The sequence below is a fragment of the Schistocerca americana genome, chromosome X, assembly GCF_021461395.2.
Source record: "Schistocerca americana isolate TAMUIC-IGC-003095 chromosome X, iqSchAmer2.1, whole genome shotgun sequence".
NCBI classification, from domain to species: Eukaryota; Metazoa; Arthropoda; class Insecta; order Orthoptera; family Acrididae; genus Schistocerca; species Schistocerca americana.
In genome coordinates, this window is record NC_060130.1 from 486,117,912 (window position 1) to 486,136,342 (window position 18,431).

General features: G+C 42.6%; 1 protein-coding gene across 1 annotated transcript in view; it reads right to left on the bottom strand.

The window, feature by feature from the left end:
* Positions 1-18,431, bottom strand: part of LOC124555482 (adenosine 3'-phospho 5'-phosphosulfate transporter 1) — a 97,213-nt gene that overhangs the window by 39,824 nt on the left and 38,958 nt on the right. The window contains exon 6 of the mRNA XM_047129406.1: positions 5,710-5,924. Within this exon, the coding sequence (XP_046985362.1) occupies positions 5,710-5,924 (215 nt within the window). The remainder of the gene's footprint in view (positions 1-5,709; positions 5,925-18,431) is intronic.

Consider the following 18,431-nt stretch of genomic DNA (forward strand, 5'->3'; position numbering starts at 1 on the left):
ATGACGGGGCAATGTGCAAGGGCACTGAGGAGCTCCCACTCTGTAAATGGGGCATAATAGGATTCACTGCGGAGTGTAGTGAATGAGAGGACATTCCCTTCCAGTCGCTGTTTGAGTGTGCGAAAGGCTGGGGGTAATTCTCCGACTCAGAGGATCGAGCAAACTGCTCAGCTACCATATTTGCTACTTTAGATAACACACCATTTATGGTAACACCAGGGACACCTGTTGGGGCCTGGTACCCAAAAAGATGTTTGATCTTCGCCCAGACTTGGGAAGGTGACATATGGCACCTAATGATTGAGACATATCTTTCCCAATGCCCCTGCTTCCGTTGTTTGATAAGGTAGGAAGGGTGCCACTTATGCCGCTGCAGAGTTTGCCGACACTCTTTAATTGCTTCAGCGACTTCCGGTGACCACCAAGGGCCTGCCTTACACCTTGGGCACCCTAAAGAGTGAGGGATCGCATTTTCTGCCACAGAAACAATTGTTGTAGTCACATGCTCAATCATCACATCGATGTTACCGTGTGGGGGAGATTCAACAGTGACAGCAGAGGTGAAAATTGCCCAGTCGGCCTCATTTAAAGCCCATTTGGGCAGGCATCCATGGGCCTGACGCTGGGCCAGTGAAAGGAAGATGGGGAAGTGGTCACTACAACACAGGTAGTCATGTGTTCTCCAGTGGATAGATGAGAGAAGTCCTGGGCTGCAAATTGATAAATCAATGGCCGAGTAACTACCATGAGCCACACTGAAATGTGTGGCGGCCCCAGTGTTCAAGAGGCAGAGGTCGAACTGTGATAGTAAAGTTTCAACATCTCAGCCTCAGCCAGTAAGCATGGTACCACCCCACAAGGGGTTATGGGCATTAAAATCTCCCACAAGTAGGAAAGGTTTAGGGAGTTGATCAATCAGTGCAGCTAATCCATTCAGGGGTACTGCAGGTGTAAAGCTTAACAGTTGCCGTAGCTCAGCCAGGTGGTCGAAAAAACTGCCGCAATTGCACTGGAGGATGACATCGGGAGACTGGGAAGGCATGGAACATACAATGAGGCAGTTTACGCCTCAGAGTCACCTGCTGCCACTGACTTAATGCCTGAGCTGTCTATATCCATTGTGTCTGAGGATCCAGTGAGATCTAGGTCCTCAGTGGACGCCAAAATCTCCACCCCATCCTCAGACGCAGAGCTTGTAGGTAGCGGTGGTGTGGGTGACACAGTAATTTCCTTGCTCTTAGGGGTTTTCTTTTTGGATTTCTCTCACTGCTCCTCAAGTTTCCCTGGCTGGGAGAACTTCACTGGCTTAATCTCCGGGACTGAGGATGAGCGTGAAGCCCTACGACCAGCTGATTTTGGGCTCTTCAGCCGCTGGCGGGTGTCGTCTTTCCCACTAGCAGAAACCTGGGAAGGGAGTGACCCAAGGGAGCCCTTCCTAGTGAGAGAAACCGAAGAAGACTTACACTTCTCTGGCTGAGAAGTGGGGACGGATGTCCCTGATGGTTGGGGGAATGTTCCTGCTGAAGTAGGTGGTGCAGGAGTAACAGGGAGGGAAATGTCCCCCACCATCAAGGGGGCAGGTATAGTCTTCCAGCTCTAAGAGGTGACTTGGGTTGGCAGAGCTGATGGTGCCAAAACTGTTGTAGCGGCGGTGTAAGACAATGTCATACGCACAGGATGCAGCTACTCAAATTTTCTCTTAGCCTCAGTGTAGGTCAGTTGGTCCAGGGTCTTGTACTCCATGAGTTTCCTTTCTCTCTGGAGAATCCTGCAGTCTGGTGAGCAAGGCGAATGGTGCCCTCCGGAGTTGACACAGATAGGAGGCGGGGCAGATGGAGTATTGGGATGTGATGGGCGTCCACAATCTCGGCATGTGATGCTGCAACTACAGCGGGAAGACCTATGGCTGAACTTCCAGCACTTAAAGCACCACATCAGGGGAGGGATATAGGGCTTTACAGTGGTAGACCACCTTGATCTTCTCGGGCAATGTATCACCCTCAAAGGCCAAGATGAAGGCACTGGTGGCAACCTGATTATCCCTCGGACCCTGGTGGACAAGCCGGACGAAATGTACACCTCGCCGCTCTAAATTGGCACGCAGCTCGTCGTCGGACTGCAAAAGAAGGTCCCTTGAAATATGATACCCTGGACCATATTTAAGCTCTTTTGGGGCGTCATGGTTACAGAAACATCCCCCAGCTTGTCACAAGTGAGTAACTCCCGTGACTGGGAATAGGATGCTGTTTTGATAAAGACTGAACCAGATCTCATTTTGGACAAGCCCCCCACCTCCCCAAACTTGTCCTCTAAATGCTCAACAAAAAACTGAGGCTTCATTGTCATGAAAGATTCTTCATCATCTCTCAAACATACAAGCTACCGGCACAAATAAGATCCGCTGCCTTCCTTAGCCTGATGTTCCTCCCATGGTGTGGCCAGGGAGGGGAATGATTGGCGGTCATACTTCCGTGTGTTGAATTGAGCTCATGACTGCTTAGAGACTGCTGGTGTTTCACCACCAGCAAGAGATGATTGGCTATGCTTCATTGCATGTCATCTGCCCTGATGCCACCCACTCCGACCGAGGGCCCTCCCCATAGGTAGGATGGCCATTGCCAAGAGTTCCGATGCCCCAGCAGGATGGGCACCTTGGAATACATGGGTAGTTAACAGCACAGGCATCAGCAGAGTGATCCCTGTGTGGTCATGGGGCTACAACCAACAGGGTACATGGCGGCCCCACCACAACGGGCTGGCTACCGTGCTGGATATCAGGTGCAAAGAAGTCCATGGTCATCACTGACGCAGAAAGGGACACTGCATAGTGCATGGTGGGAAATGCAACCAGGAAGGTGTCCTCGCCCAAGAGATGGAGAATGGGTGAGACTGTAATGTGATGAGAAAGTGGGCTAAAGATCTTAATGCACGATGGACACGATGCACCATGTAAGGTGCCCTTCCCCAATTGGCTCGCTCTTCGGGAAAATTTTGAATGGGGGTCAAACCCAACAGGGGACCATCACATAAAGGCCAAAACATATGATACTCCTTTTAGTCGCCTCTTACAACAGGCAGGAATACCTCGGGCCTATTCTAACCCCTGGACCCGCAGGGGGGAAGAAAACAATTAAGGACTTGCTTATTATCAAACAAATCATCCTTCAATTGTAAAAAAAACTTAAAAATAGTACCCATTCCTTCCATGTACATTTATGATATCTTTATTTTCTTATATAAAAACACACTGAGTTTTCAGAACAATTACAGCACTCACCACAGAGAGATGTCAGATTTTCTGCACACTGTTTAAAACTCTGTGCTCAGACAACTGAGCATACAGGGTTAAAAATTGACAATCAAATAAAGGCAAGAGTACATTCAACATGGAACTTGCTTTACTGGAAATTTCTCTTTACTCTTCTAGTGGAAAATTGTTATTCTGCTGATGAACTGATGGATGATAATTTCACAGTTTGAACAAGAGAATTTTACTTTGTTTTTATTTCTTTGTAGACTGAAAACTACAGTGAGCTTTTTGTAACTGTAACACAGTAAAGTATGTAAAATAACTTTAATATTACTCACAGATAAATATTTCATTCTTCTCTTGGCACATTCCGTAAACAACAACTCAAACGATTTGAAAATTTCATCAAAAGACATGAACAATTGTGAATGAAGGATGGTAAACTATTCACTCACAAAATAATGTTTTATAACAAAATACAAATGAAGTGGACACCTTCGTCCAAAGTTATGTTGTATTCAATAAAATTAACATTATCTTTTTAGATAAAAACAGTATGTACCAAACTCTAGATTCAGTGGACAAGCATTAAAGTACATACAGAATCATATGCCCAGTCATTAAGAAAAATAAACTAAAATGATAGAGGAACACTAAATTTTCACAATGATCAAGAGAAAAAGGGCCCAGAGTCATTCCAACACAATACACACTACTGGCCTTTAAAATTTCAATACCAGGAAGGACATCAAAGAACAAAATATTTCATATTGTGTGGATACAGCGTAGTAGGAAGAATACATGACTCAATTTGTAGGTGGTTTGGGAGTATACATGGTGCAAAATTTTGTATGCAGAGCTTCCACCTCTGATAGCAACAATGTCCATAACCTGGCTAATTATAGAGTCAAATTCAGCTTGGATGACAGATACAGGTGTGTATTTCCTGCTCCTTCAACTCTATGCTAGAATTCATCAATCATAGTATCTGTTGAGACGTGGCACACCAATCTTATGGCAACCCATGCCCATGTTGTTTTTAGTGGGTGAGAGAACTAGAGAATATGCTGGATATGGCAACAATCAAACACCCTCTGCATTGAAGTAAATCAGGACAGCAAAAGAAAGAGGCAACATGAAGTCTTGTTGAAAGATAAACTTCACCGATACTTTGAAGGTAGGGGGCAGCATCAGCCTTAACAAGTCAGATATGAACTGGGTGCTGCCCAAATAAACAGCTATTTGAAGTAAAAGTCGCCATGTTGTGTACAAAATGGTATCCCCTATCACCATGGCAGGTGCTAGGCCCATCATGTAGAAGATGCAATCTGGCAATGTTCATTCTCCTCAAAGCATTCACACACGTATTTCCATCGTGATGGTGTACACAGAACTGAGACTTGTATGAAGAGACAGCATGGCACCACTCCAGTGTCCAATGTTGTCATGGGATGCACCAATGTTGGCACACCTCACACTGCTGTCATGTCAAGGGAAGCTGCAACAATGGTCACCTTGCTGACAGTCCATGGTGTTCCAGACATTGTTACACTATCTGTGTGAGAGCTTGTCTTTCTACAACCAAAACCATTTCCTGACTCAAGGTACATGACGTACCTGTATGATCCTGCACAGCCAATCATACAACATGTGTGTCCTCACAGATGCTAGTCATCTGGTGACATTGAGATCCTGAATGGCACCAAGTATAATCCTCCTCAAAACAGTGATCCATATTCACCTTATGACCACGGGATACCAAAACACACAAGCAGCAATATTGTATAGTCATAAACTATTGTCTTGATAGGTCACGAGTGTGTTGTTGTCAAATTGCGATATGAACTAGTAACTGTGTCTCCTCCTTACGTGAGGCATAGCACCATCTTCCTCAACATTTAACTGCAACTTCAGCATGATGATGATGATGATGATTGGTTTCGTGGGATGCTCAGCTGCACGGTCATCAGTCCCAATTTTTTACAAAGTGTTTTTTTTTTTTTCACACACACACACACACACACACACACACACACACACACACACACACAGTCCAATCTAGTCACTGTCATGAATGATGATGACAATGAAATGATCAGGAAAACACAAACACCCAGTCTCTGGGCAGAGAAAATCCCCAACCCAGCCAGGAATCGAACCCGGGACCCCGTGATCCAGAGGCAGCAATGTTAGCCACTAGACCATGAGTTGCGGACAATTTCAGCATGAGAAACATTTTGTGAAGTCTTTTTCTTATATGCAGAATATAGATGCGTTTACTCTTATCTACTTTGTCCAGTTTCATTGAAATGATAATCATTTGCACATCCAAATGTGTTAGTGCACTTTATGCCAATTTGACAATTACTGCATGCTGCTTTTAGGATGTTGAAAGTTCAGTGGCTAGCAGCGTACATGTTAATTATTAAACAGAATATCATACATTAAATGTTCCTCACCTGTGCCATAAAATTGACAGATTTGATAAATCCACCCTGCTGAAAAAGTGATACACCAGTGAAGATGCAGGAGAAGAGATTTACACCACACATCATCTGTACTGAACTCATATTATATTGAGCAAATAAAGAGCCTTGCCAGTTTGACGTAAAGCTATCAAAGATCATATATGAAGCTAACAGTATAATTCCAGAAAATGTAGTAACTGTTGTACCTGCGCAGAAAAGAACAACACATTGTTGGTAGTATACAAAAGAAATAACTTACACAAAATGTCAGTGACAAAAAGTTATGGAATTGTTATTGTTACTATTATTATTATTATTACTATATCCTCTAACTTTTCTGCCCTTCCCATCATTATGTGCTCTTTACACTAAATGCAGTATCACTCTTAGGAGAGAGTGTGTAATATACTACACAAATTAAATATTTAATAGCAGTTTATACATAAAATACAGAAAGAAGAAAAAAAGTACAAGCACCAATGACTGTACAATGAAACTCCAACAGAGCTTCATATGTTATCAATAAATGAAAAGGGATGTAGTACTAAGTCCCCCCCCCCCCCTTTTTTCTTTTTCTCTTTTGATAATATAAGGAGAAATCAAACACTTACCTTACCATCATTTAAAATGACTGGGAAATCAAAGAGTTGTTCTCTTCCCTGTATATCTGACACTTCTGGTTAAAATACAATGCCACAAGCACTACACATGAGGGATCTAATTATCAAATTAGGAAGTTACAGATTTTGGGGGTTATGCCTCACTCAAAGTTGAGTTACAATAACGTTCCTTTACAGTCTCTAGGAGTACCTAATAGAGTCATTTCATGATAAGGTTGAATGTTTCATAAACTACATGCTGATATATGTCTACCACATCTGTGTATAAACATCTATCTGGTTGGAAGAGTGCCTACTACCTCACTTTTTCAGGGAAAGAATTTTGTACTGGCAACTCAAGGTTTTCAGATTCAGCACTGAACACTGAATCAAGAAGAAAGGAAGCCATAAAACTGAAAAAAGGTATAAGTAATGAGCTGAAATAATTGCAGTATCAACAGGAAGAGGTTCAAAATAAAGTCTGTCCAGACTGAATTAGCAAGGACTTCAGGGAAGACTGATGAGGGCATTGTAACCTTAACTTAACAATTGGAGGAACAAAACCAATGTCTCCAGAAGGTGGCATACGACTCTCATCTCAGAAGTAATACACTTTTATGGAGAACTCTCAGAACCACAAAGCGAGAACAGGAAATTAAACAGAATAAATATACGTGAGAGTCTTTTGAAGATGCCATGAAAAAGAAGTGCAAGGCTGTAGGAGACACATTAACAGGAAAGATATCTGCAGTAAGAGTAATGGTAGAGAAGCATCCACAGAATGTAAGATGTGTGGAAGGGTTTATTTAAAGAAATGCAAGTCATTATTGATGAATACAAACAGGGACACACTATTTTGTCAATCGAGAATGCAGCTACAAGTTATCTTAGTGTACAAAAGCTTCAGTAGTTCAAGCAACTGTGTAATATCACCCTGTAGCATTCATAAAACAGTTTTGCAGTGCATTCTTGAGTTTATGGACCAAAAAAATGAAAAGTGGCTTGGTTGGTGGATACCTGCAGAAAAAAGCAAATTCTTGGGCATCAAGGCTGCATAATAATACTGTAAAAATTATCAAAAAGTAGACACATTTTTCCAACAGCAGTACTGGTTGTCAACAAAACAATGGGTAGCGAAGTAAACTACATTAAATTCAGTACCACATTAACCTATCAACTGCTTATTAATGGAATATAAAAAATGAAATTAAGGAAAAAATTCCTATTTGTAGGACCTGGTAACAAATGAAGAATTAACTGAAATGTTGATTTTACAGTTGCCTTTACCAGTCAGAAAAGAAGAGTCAAACAAAATAGCACAATGGTTAAGGTCCTGGCCTCATTTTTGAGAGGATGGGAGTACAAATCCATCCCGCAGTCCAGATATAGGTTTACTGTGGTTCCTCTAAAATGATAAAGATGAATGCTGGCATGGTTCCACTGAAAAGGGTAAGGCCAAATTCCTCCCCATTTTCCCCCACTCTGAGAATGTGGTATGTCTAATGACCTTGACACTAAATCATAATCTATCTTCCTTCCTTCCTTCTTTGTTTGAATAGAGGAATTGTTTATGGTTCAACATAGGTATTTTAGACATTTATTTACTGCTAGATGAAATCTACTGATTATGAGAAAAGAAGAGCTGAGTGAAATGATATAGAACAAGGAGAAATGTATTCAGTACCATTGTGTCAAGATATTTATTTCACGTGGTCCACCTCTATGACAAAATATGTATGAAAGTAGAATAAACAAAGAGAATGGGAGAGACAGATAGTGCCAATATGAGAAAAGTCAGCACAAAGGACATGAGAAAGGCCAACAATCAAAAGTACTATAGTACCAACAATGGATCATGTGGAGGAGCATTTGACAGATAAGAAAGCTTATATAGACTTATGAAAGTTTCGAGTAAGAGACTGCTAAGAATGGGCCACGAAGACGGGTCAAATTATACTGGAGAGGCTTTATCAAGCCACTCCAGCTTCACTGGGGTGGCATTAAGTACCTACAGCTGGATGACTTGTCTGACGTGGTGGTAATTTTATTTATGGGCCACTGCACAAGTTATGATCAGAATTCAGAGAACAATGTTAGACAACAAAATATCATCACTTTAATATAAATTAAACAATTTAATCCATGCATGCAAGGAAAGTTCTCAGAAGGTATGAATGTTATCTGTTCCATATTTAATTGGCATTTGGAGTGGTCTCTCATGCAAAATGATGGCAGCTGCAAGCTACTGCACCACCCAGTAGCTGCAGAATCAGTTTATCTATTAATGAACACTGTATCAAAATCCTTACAGTAGTTCCTGAAATTAGCTTGAACATGCAGACAGAACCACAGCAGGGACATGAATTTATATATGTTTAGATAGATATAGCAGATTAGTTCTCATCAAATAGGACAAGATTTACTCAACAGAGAATAAATGGCAACTCAAAAAATATTACATAATAAAAAATCAAGCCCACATCAACACAACTTTACACCTTCTTTTCTGAATGAAGATTACTTCTGAATAACCTTCCATCTGTAGAATTTTGCACATGAATAGATTGGCAAGAGTTTGACATTTTCAACAAAGAATGGGTATTGAAGATGGTAATTACTGTTCACATGTTTCATGTGAATTTGCTAAGTGAAAATTTTTGTGCATCACTTGATAACACTGTGACCTAAATAAATGGAGATTCAATGGCACCACTAACTTACTCAATGATTTGAATACATTTTTGACTTTTTGTAATCAGTTGCAATAATCTCTCTGTGTGTTGGCTGCAGTCAGCCATATAAAGAGAAAAACAGATACAATACTTCAAGATTGCTGTTACATGAATTTTTAACAAACATATTAAAATTGCCTGGGTAATTTTAAAGGACAATGTTACATTGAAATTCCATATTTTAACAGAAGTATGATTAGAGAAGTGGGAGTAAGGGTAATGGTCTGCATAAAAAATGCAGAGAGCAGAGGCAGTTCAAGAAGATGATAACTTGTACGTGGGCGAAGAAAATGGACATTCGCATTATTCTCAAGACAGTTATGAGAATCAGAGAAAATTCAATGTACTGTTGAATTCATCAGAGATTGAGCACTAGCTCAAATTGGCTTGTTTCAACAACAGCCCTATTTGGTTGAAGTGACAACAGAAAAATCTATCTTGGGGTGGCTAGAAGGGGATTTGAACAGTGCACTTCCTGAATACAATTCTTAACTACTCTGCCACCTTGTCTGATGATTTACAGGACAGGTGTAAATTTTCTGAAAACAGAAAAAATTATCTGTAACTGATCTCATGTTTCCAGAATGAATTTTCCCTCTGCAGTAGTGTGTGCACTGATATGAAACTTGCTGGCAGATTAAAACGGTGTGCTGGACCACGACTCAAACCTGAGACCTTTGCCTATCACAGGCAAGTGCTCTATTGACTAAGCAACCTGAGCATCACTCACAACTCATCCTCATGATTTTACTTCCGCCAGTACCTCATCTCCTACCTTCAAAACTTCACAGAAGTTCTCCTGGGTAGCTTGCAGGACTAACATTCAGGGAAAAAATAATATTGTGGACACATGGCATAGCTACACCCTGGGGCATCATTTCCAGAATGAATTTTCACTCTGCAGTGGGGCATGCACTGACATGAAACTTCCTACTGAACTGAGTGCCACATGGGGATCTAATGTAATATGGAAGAGAAGTTCATAGAAGTTCGATGTGGAGTTAGTACATTGCTATTCTTGTAAGCAGTGAATGTAAAAGATTGAAGAGTGAGGGACTGAATTACTCTTGTGAGAATAGCTTTTGAAATACACTGCTGAATAAGCTCAAGCATGTGAAAGGTTTACTATAAACAAAACAGAAACTAGAGACAAAGTGAAAAGATCTGGTGAAAAAATGTAATAAAATGTGGAGACATCTGCAAAAATGTGTTTCCACTAAAATACAATGTTACATAAGAGAAGAAAATATACACACAAGATAAGAGCAAAGCAAAACTAAGTTGGAGATTACAAACATTCCATTATAAGAACAATAATGATACTGCTGCTGCTGCTGCTGCTGCTGCTGATGATGATGATGATAAAAATGTTCTTTTTGTGTTTCCACCTGTGTGAAATTTGGTATGTTTGTTCATTTAGTGATTTGGCATTTCTCTGGTTGATGGAAAGATACATGTACCATATTTACGTGATTATAAGACTAGATTTTATCCCCTCAGTTTGTCACTTGAAAGAGACAGGGTCATCCTATGTTTGCAGATTAAACTATTGCTGCTGAGGTTAACATTTTTACATTGTTTAAAAATGCATATAGGGGTCGTCTTACATTTGCAGATGAAGCTTAGGCTACTGAGGTCACATGAAGATTTATTTGGAAGGGCAGGGCTGCGCAAATGATACTCACCTTCAAACAACCTCAATATTTCCCAATGCCCTGAAGCACTTGACACATTATTGACATTGCTCAAACAATCACGTGAAATCTGACTCATGTGGTGCTAGTGCAAGGGATATGCGAGAAACTATGAACAAGCCACTACAGTAATCAATGGCTCAGCTTAATATTTGACAATTTTATGAAAGATGGGAGGAAATAGCACCACATTATATCATCTTACAAATTCCTGCTGTATTTGAACAAGTTTGCAATAAAAGTTCTCATACATGTACAAACATTATGCTGCTTTTGGAGTAAAGGTAACATTTAAAAGAGAAAATGTTGACCTTCAAAAAACATTATATGATTCTGAGCCTAGATCAATATTTTATTTGGTTATGAGAGATTGTAATGATTTATTACAAGGGTTGCAAATGAGAAATTTGGTCACTGTTCACAAATTAGAATACCAGGTAAAAATGTTACCAGCTTTAGAACATGATGCTGACATTCAGTTTAAACAAGAGCGAAAATTTATCAAGAATGACATGTCTAACAAAAAAAAAATTAATCTTATTAAACTGACTGTAATTGTTGTCACACAAATAAATGACAGTGGCAAGACCTGTATTGGAGATGGTACCAATAGACATCAGTAAATGGTGGGATGAGCGCAAGTTTTGTGAACTGGAGTGAGTGTGATTGTGATCTTTTATTTATATATTAGTTGCAGTGTTATATATGACTTGCACCCTGGAAGATATTGCAGTTTATGTTTCACAGTTGCTCAAGTGCAGCACTATGAAAGGCTTGGAGGGACAACAGTGAGACCAACTTGGCTGAGAACTTGAGTGCAGGAAGCGGAGTAAAGAGTGGGCAGCAAACTACGTCTTGTTGGCCAACCATGAGAATCTATATTGCATCTTTGGCTTCTTAGGAACATCTGTTATCTTTACACCGCAGTTTTCCTGAATCCATTTGTAGTCAGAGTGGAATTGGCTTTAGAACTGGACAAATGCTCAACAAGAGTATTTCTTTCAGCAAGAGGTGTTGAAAGTCTCCATGGGGGCCAGTAGCATACTTATATGTTTTAATCTGCAGTGCTGTCAATGCCAATTGTGACATAAGATACAACCAGAGTGGTGGGGAGTTAGCTGCTGGTTTTATGACAGAGTGGCGAACAGATGATATATTTGCAAACAAGAGACACTGTAACTTTCTCACACCAGTATAGAAATGAAATCCAATATGTACTCAGATGAAACCAGCTGTGTTCTCAAGTCCCATGGTAAGCAAGACCTCAGAAATCACAACACATTCAGAAGAAATAGCCAATACTTGTGACAATGAAGAAACAAACTTCCCAGCTCTGCTGTAAGGATGATGATGATGATGATGATGATGATGATGGTGAAAGATAGTGATACTACAGATGACAGGGTCAGTAAGCAAAAAATAGGGAAAAGAAAATGGTCTGCAAATTAATGTACACCATCCCTTTTCATTTATTTTATTTCTCCTTGTGTTGTCAAAATGTAGAAATCAATAAATGGCTTAAATTTAGGATAGGTATTATGCCAACTTCTTAGGCAGATAGTTTATGTCAATAAAACAGTTTGTAATTCTGATTAGTCAGAATATGTTAAAAATAATTTTTTTTCAAGAAGCTTCTTGGAAAAAAGGGGGTTGTCTTATACTCGGGTAAATATGGTAAATTTTAAAATTCTCTCACACACAATGACAAACTTTCAGGGTATACGGGTAAAACTGTTAAGACTGAGCTATATAACACAGGCTGAATCAGCACCAGCCGGCCAAACCAACTGGGAGACCAGTTGAGATATCCTGGCACATACCGAGGCTAATACCATGTCTAACATACCGAGAGTAATACCATGTCTGTCAGCTTGGAGTACAGATAACCATTCATTATTACTGCAGTAAGAGGAAAAAAGGTATTATATGACACAGTCAGTTATTAGTAAGACAGTAAGTCAAGTGGAAAATACAATCAAGTGTAATTTCATGACTGTGGACTCACATTCAAACAGTGGCAATTACTCAAAGAAGATTTTAGTAACCTTTCATTTGGATGTATGCTAATTCCAATGATAATTCTTTGCATTTGTATCTCCACAGAAATCAGTTGGCGGATGAGATATTACAAGATCAGATCATTTCTTAAATGTTGTGGAAGACAAGCCCCTAAATGTGAATCCTATAACACAGGCTTCAGATTCATTATGAATACGTATTTCAGGAAAGTTATACTCACCCACCCCTTTGCTGAATGATGTGCTCCCAATCAGGAGTGGCCACATGTCCCACACATAATCAGCAATAATCATCTACATCTATGTCTACATTATGCAAAACAAATGTGAAGTGCGTGGCAGAAGATACTTCCCATTATACTACTTATTAGGGCTCTTTCCTTTCTGTTCCACTAGCATATGGAGCGCAGGTAGAATTATTGCTTAAATGTCTCTGTGTACACTATAATTAGTCCACTCTTGTGTTTGCTGTCCTTATGGGATTGATATGTAGGGGGAAATAGTATTTTCATAGATTCATCACTTAAAGCTAGTTCTTCAAAATATGTAGGCTGGCTTTTGTGTGATAGTTGGCATCTATCTTCCTCAAGCATATGCCAGTTCAGGTTTTTCAGCATTTCAGTGACACTCTCCTGAATGTCAAGCAAACCTGTGACCATTTACACTCCTTTGTATACATTCAGTATCCCCCGTTAGCTCTATTTGGTATGGGTCCCATATACTTGAGCAATATTCTAGAATGTGTCACACAAGTGTGCTGTAAGAAATTTCCTTTGTACTTTTCCCCAGTATCCTACCACTGAACCACAGTTTGCATGCTGCTTTACCTATATCTGAAGCTATGTGATTGTTCCATTTTGTATCCCTACAAATTTTTACACACAAGCATTTGAATGAGTTGACTGATTCCAATTGTGACTCAATGATATTGTAGTCATGGGATAAAAGCGCAAGGGACTATTGCTCACAGGTGCTTATCATAACACCATAATTTTGTTTGCTTTGCTGCTTTCAGTATATTGTAGTGTTATATGGTACAGTCATCAAACAAATTTAACACTCAAAGTTGAGGTGATAAACAATTTTTGGAGTTCCCATAATAAAGTCTTTGCAAATAACTTCTACCCACCCTGCCCCAACTCTCTCTAGAAAAGAATGGGTAAAAAATGTGATGAGCAGTTGGAGAGGGAGTAGGACAGTGAATTCACAGGAATGAAAACTGTTGTGACTCGCCGATCATTCAAAGTGCCGCCGCGCAATTACGCGCGTCCTCTACGTACGGCGCTGTCTGCCAGCCATGCAGCAGCTGCGCCACCTAAGTGGCCAGCCGAGCAGCGGCCGCTAGACTGGGACTCGGTGCTCATTCGAATGCTAACATGTACACATGTCTTACTTGTCAACTTACTCTGTGACTTATGTGTTGTTGTGTCGTTCCGAAATATATGTGTTAAATTTGAAGTTCTAACAATTGGCGACGAGGTAGTGGATTTTTCCTTTTCACCGTTGACTCACAGGGTTCCATGGCTACTGTTGAGCAACTATTGCAAAATCTCCTTGAACAGCAAACGCTTCTAACAGCGGCGATTCGCGATTTCGGCGCGGCGTCAAATGCGGGGCGTATCTCGTCGTTGGCTATACAGTGTGTTAGCTGTAAGACGGCAGAGTAGTGAGGGGAGTGCGGGCAGAGGAGGAAGCAAGCATTGGATGGCAAGGGGAGGGGAGTGGACCCTTTTGGGGTGGGGGGGGGGGGGGGGGGGGGGGGGGACAAGGCACACCTACCAGTTCCAGTGCTGGCACTATAATTTGCGCGTCATGCTTACACGAAAACAGACGAAAGGCTTCTTCTAACCGTAGGCCTACCGGTAGGGGTTGTTGGCGACTCCCGAGATGGGCCAGCAACTGCCTCTTCACTCATTTTGATAATGTTTAGCAGAACTGCACAATAAAAACACGCAGAACAGTACAGCGCAAAACAATAACGAAGCAGACGACAATGGCTACCTTGTACAACACAGTCAGCTACGTAATTTTGGCAGCAGTCTAAACTGCGTGCCTACCGAAGCCTCCCGACGTTTACCGACTTCTACCGATTTAGGACTAGGGAGAGGTCTGCCATCTAAAAGTTTACACACTGTACCTCCTTTTCCTCCTTACGACGAGACGGCGGAAGACTGGTCCGATTATGAAAAACGTCTTCGACAGCACTTCTTGGCATTTCATGTCACGGACGAACAACCATGTAAGTCTCTGTTCCTTTCCTGGATTTCACCTCATATGTATCGGTTGTTGTCGCAATTGGCTCCTTTGAAGGATCCTGCGTCTTTGTCCTTTGCTGAAAAGTGCTCACTTCTGTCTGTCTATTTTCAAAAGCAAACGCATGTGTTGCCTTTTATCGTTGTCAAAAACAACCAAATCAATCCTATCGCGCTTGGGCTGCTGAACTTCATGGCCTCAGTCAAAAGCGTCAATTTGTTACTGACCTTCACAAAGAATCCTATGCCGATTCCATGGTACGGGATGCTATTATCCGGTCAGCGCCCGACAAAGAAGTTCGGCAATGTGCCCTTCAGTTGGGGAATCCGACTCTAGATTAAGTTCTCTCCATTGCGCAGTCTTTTGAAATTTCTCGTGCCGCTGGGGCGCAAATAGAGGCGTGGCGTGATGTCGGGGAAATACAACCTTTGTGCACTGTTGACGATGCGTGCGGCACGTCCCCGCCGGCCGACGTGGCCGCAGTGCGCTCCCACGCGCAGCCTCGGCCTAGCCGTAAACAACCCGCTAAGAAACTGCAGCGAAATCCCTGGCAACTTCCTTCATGTCTGCGGTGTTTTATGAAACATTCACGCGAGGATTGTCCCCAACGTTGGGCTGTGTGTCACAACTGCAAGAAGAAAGGTCATGTGTCTTCCGTTTGCAAATCCGACCGCATACATGATGTTCATGAACATGACGCTGATTCTGATTCTGTGTTGTCTGTCAATTGCACTTCTTCCCTTTCAGGGAAGTTATTCCTCACTGTCCAAATCCTTGGTCGAGATGTTCGCATGCAAGTGGATACCGGTTCTGCTGCCACTATAATTAATTCTCAGACGTATATTCTGCTGGGTTCTCCACTCTTGTCCCCTGTCACTCGGCAATTACGGACGTACAATAAACAGAAGATTTCTCTCTTGGGACAGTTTAATGCTGAGGTATCTTACAAATCCGTCATTCGCACTGTTCCCATATTTGTGGTCGACCAGAGCAACGCAGAAAATCTTTTTGGTTTCGATGCCTTTCGCATTTTTGGGTTCTCCATAGATGACTCTGTCAATATTGTCTCTGATGCTATTCCTTATGCTCAACTGGATTCCTTGTCGACGACATTTTCGTCCCTTTTTTCTCCTGGGTTAGGCCGTGCAAACGACTTTGAAGCTCATATCACGCTCAAACCCACTGCTCGGCCTAAGTTTTTTCGGGCTCGGCCCATTCCTGTGGCCCTTCGTGATCAGATAAAACGGGAGTTGGATCGTCTCACTACTTCAGGGGTCTTGCTTCCTGTACCTTCCAGTGAGTGGTCCTCTCTTGTCGTCGTCGTTGCTAAGCCAAATGGTGATATTCGTCTCTGTGGCAATTTCAAAGCCACTGTAAATGCTCAATGCCTCATCGACACTTACCCTATGCCCCGTCCTGAAGAACTGTTCACTAAACTTGCTGGAGGCCAGTATTTTTCTAAAATTGACCTGTCAGAAGCTTCCTCTCGACACTGCTTCCCGGCAGTTTCTGGTCCTTAACACGGCTTTCGGCCTCTATCAATACCAACGATTGCCATTCGGGGTTGCTAGCGCCCCTGCTCTCTTTCAGCGATTCTTGGAACAATTATTGCTCCCTGTCCCTGGGTGTATCAATTACATGGACGACATTGTTGTCACTGGCTCCACCACTGAAGAACATCTTCAAAATCTCCGCACACTTTTTCATGTCTCACAGACTGCCGGTCTTAAGTGTAATCTTCAGAAATCACAATTTTTTCAGGCATCTATCACGTACTTGGGGTTTCAACTCTCTCGGGATGGTATTCGTCCGCTTCAACAAACTGTCGCTGTGATCGATGCCCTTCCTCGCCCTACATCTGTTAAGGAACTGCAGGCCTTCTTGGGGAAAATAGCATACTATCACAAGTTTTTACCGTCTGCGGCTTCGGTGGCTCAGCCGTTGCATCGCCTGTTGCATAAAAACGTGCCTTTTCACTGGTCTGCGTCATGTGAAGCAGCTTTCCAGAAGTTGAAGACTATGCTGAAACCGGCCCCGTGCCTGGCTACTTATCGACCTGGCCAACACCTTGTTCTTGCCACAGACACCTCTCAATACGGGGTCGGTGCAATCCTTGTGCACCATTTTTCGGACGGTTCGGAACAACCCATTGCTTATGCCTCCAAAACGCTCACGGATGCCGAACAAAAGTATTCTCAAATTGAGAAAGAAGCTTTGGCCATCATTTATGCTCTTCATAAGTACGGTGTTTTTCTCTATGGCTCAAAATTTCATCTTGTTACGGATCACAAACCACTTGTTTCCTTGTTTCATCCATCAACGTCACTTCCCGACAAGGCTGCACACCGCCTCCAGCGTTGGGCTCTTTACTTGTCCCGTTTCAATTATGAGATTCATTTCCGGCCAACGGCTCAACATGCGAATGCTGATGCTCTGTCTCGCCTTCCCATGGGTCCTGATCAGGCATTTGATAGGGACAAACTTTTGTGTTTCCACCTGGATGTTGCCGAGCAGCGGGTTGTGGACGGGTTCCCCATCACTGGGGACAGGCTGGCGGCTGCTACGGGTTCTGACCCTACCCTCTCCCGGGTTTTACGCTGTATTCAGAAGGGTTGGCCAGATCGCCCGTCCGCTAAGACTTCTGATCCGTTGCGGAACTACTACACTTTGCGCTACCGCCTCACGGCTAGGGATGGTGTTATCCTCCTCTCCACTGACAATGCTTCGCCACGTGTTGTGGTACCTGCGTCTTTGCGTGCTTCAGTCTTGCGCCTCCTTCGCCAAGGGCACTGGGGTGTGTCTCTCACAAAATCTCTGGCGCGCCGTCATGTGTACTGGCCTGGCATCGACTCTGAAATAGCACACATGGTCGCTGCCTGTGGCCCTTGTGCGTCACAGGCCGCTGCCCCGAAGTCATCTTTGTCACTGTGGCCTTCGCCTGGGAAGCCCTGGGAGCGCATTCATGGTGACTTTGCGGGACCCTTTTTAGGTACTTATTGGCTCCTCGTAATTGACGCCTACACTAACTTTCCTTTCATTGTCTGTTGCACGTCGCCTACCACCGCGGCAACCACCAGTGCTCTCGCCTGCATTTTTTCTTTGGAAGTCCTCCCCTCTACTCTTGTTACTGATAATGGTCCGCAATTTGCCTCTTCCGAATTTGCGGATTTTTGTGCTCGTCACGGCGTTACGCATGTCACGGCCCCGCCGTTCCATCCACAATCCAACGGTGAGGCTGAACGACTGGTCCGCACATTTAAGGCTCAGATGCGGAAACTTCTGACTTCTTCTGCTGCTGATGATGCGCTTCTCCAATTTCTGGCGTCTTACCGTTTCACCTCCATGGGCGACCACAGCCCGGCTGAGCTCTTACATGGCCTGCAGCCCCGCACGCTACTTCATCTTCTGCGGCCTCCC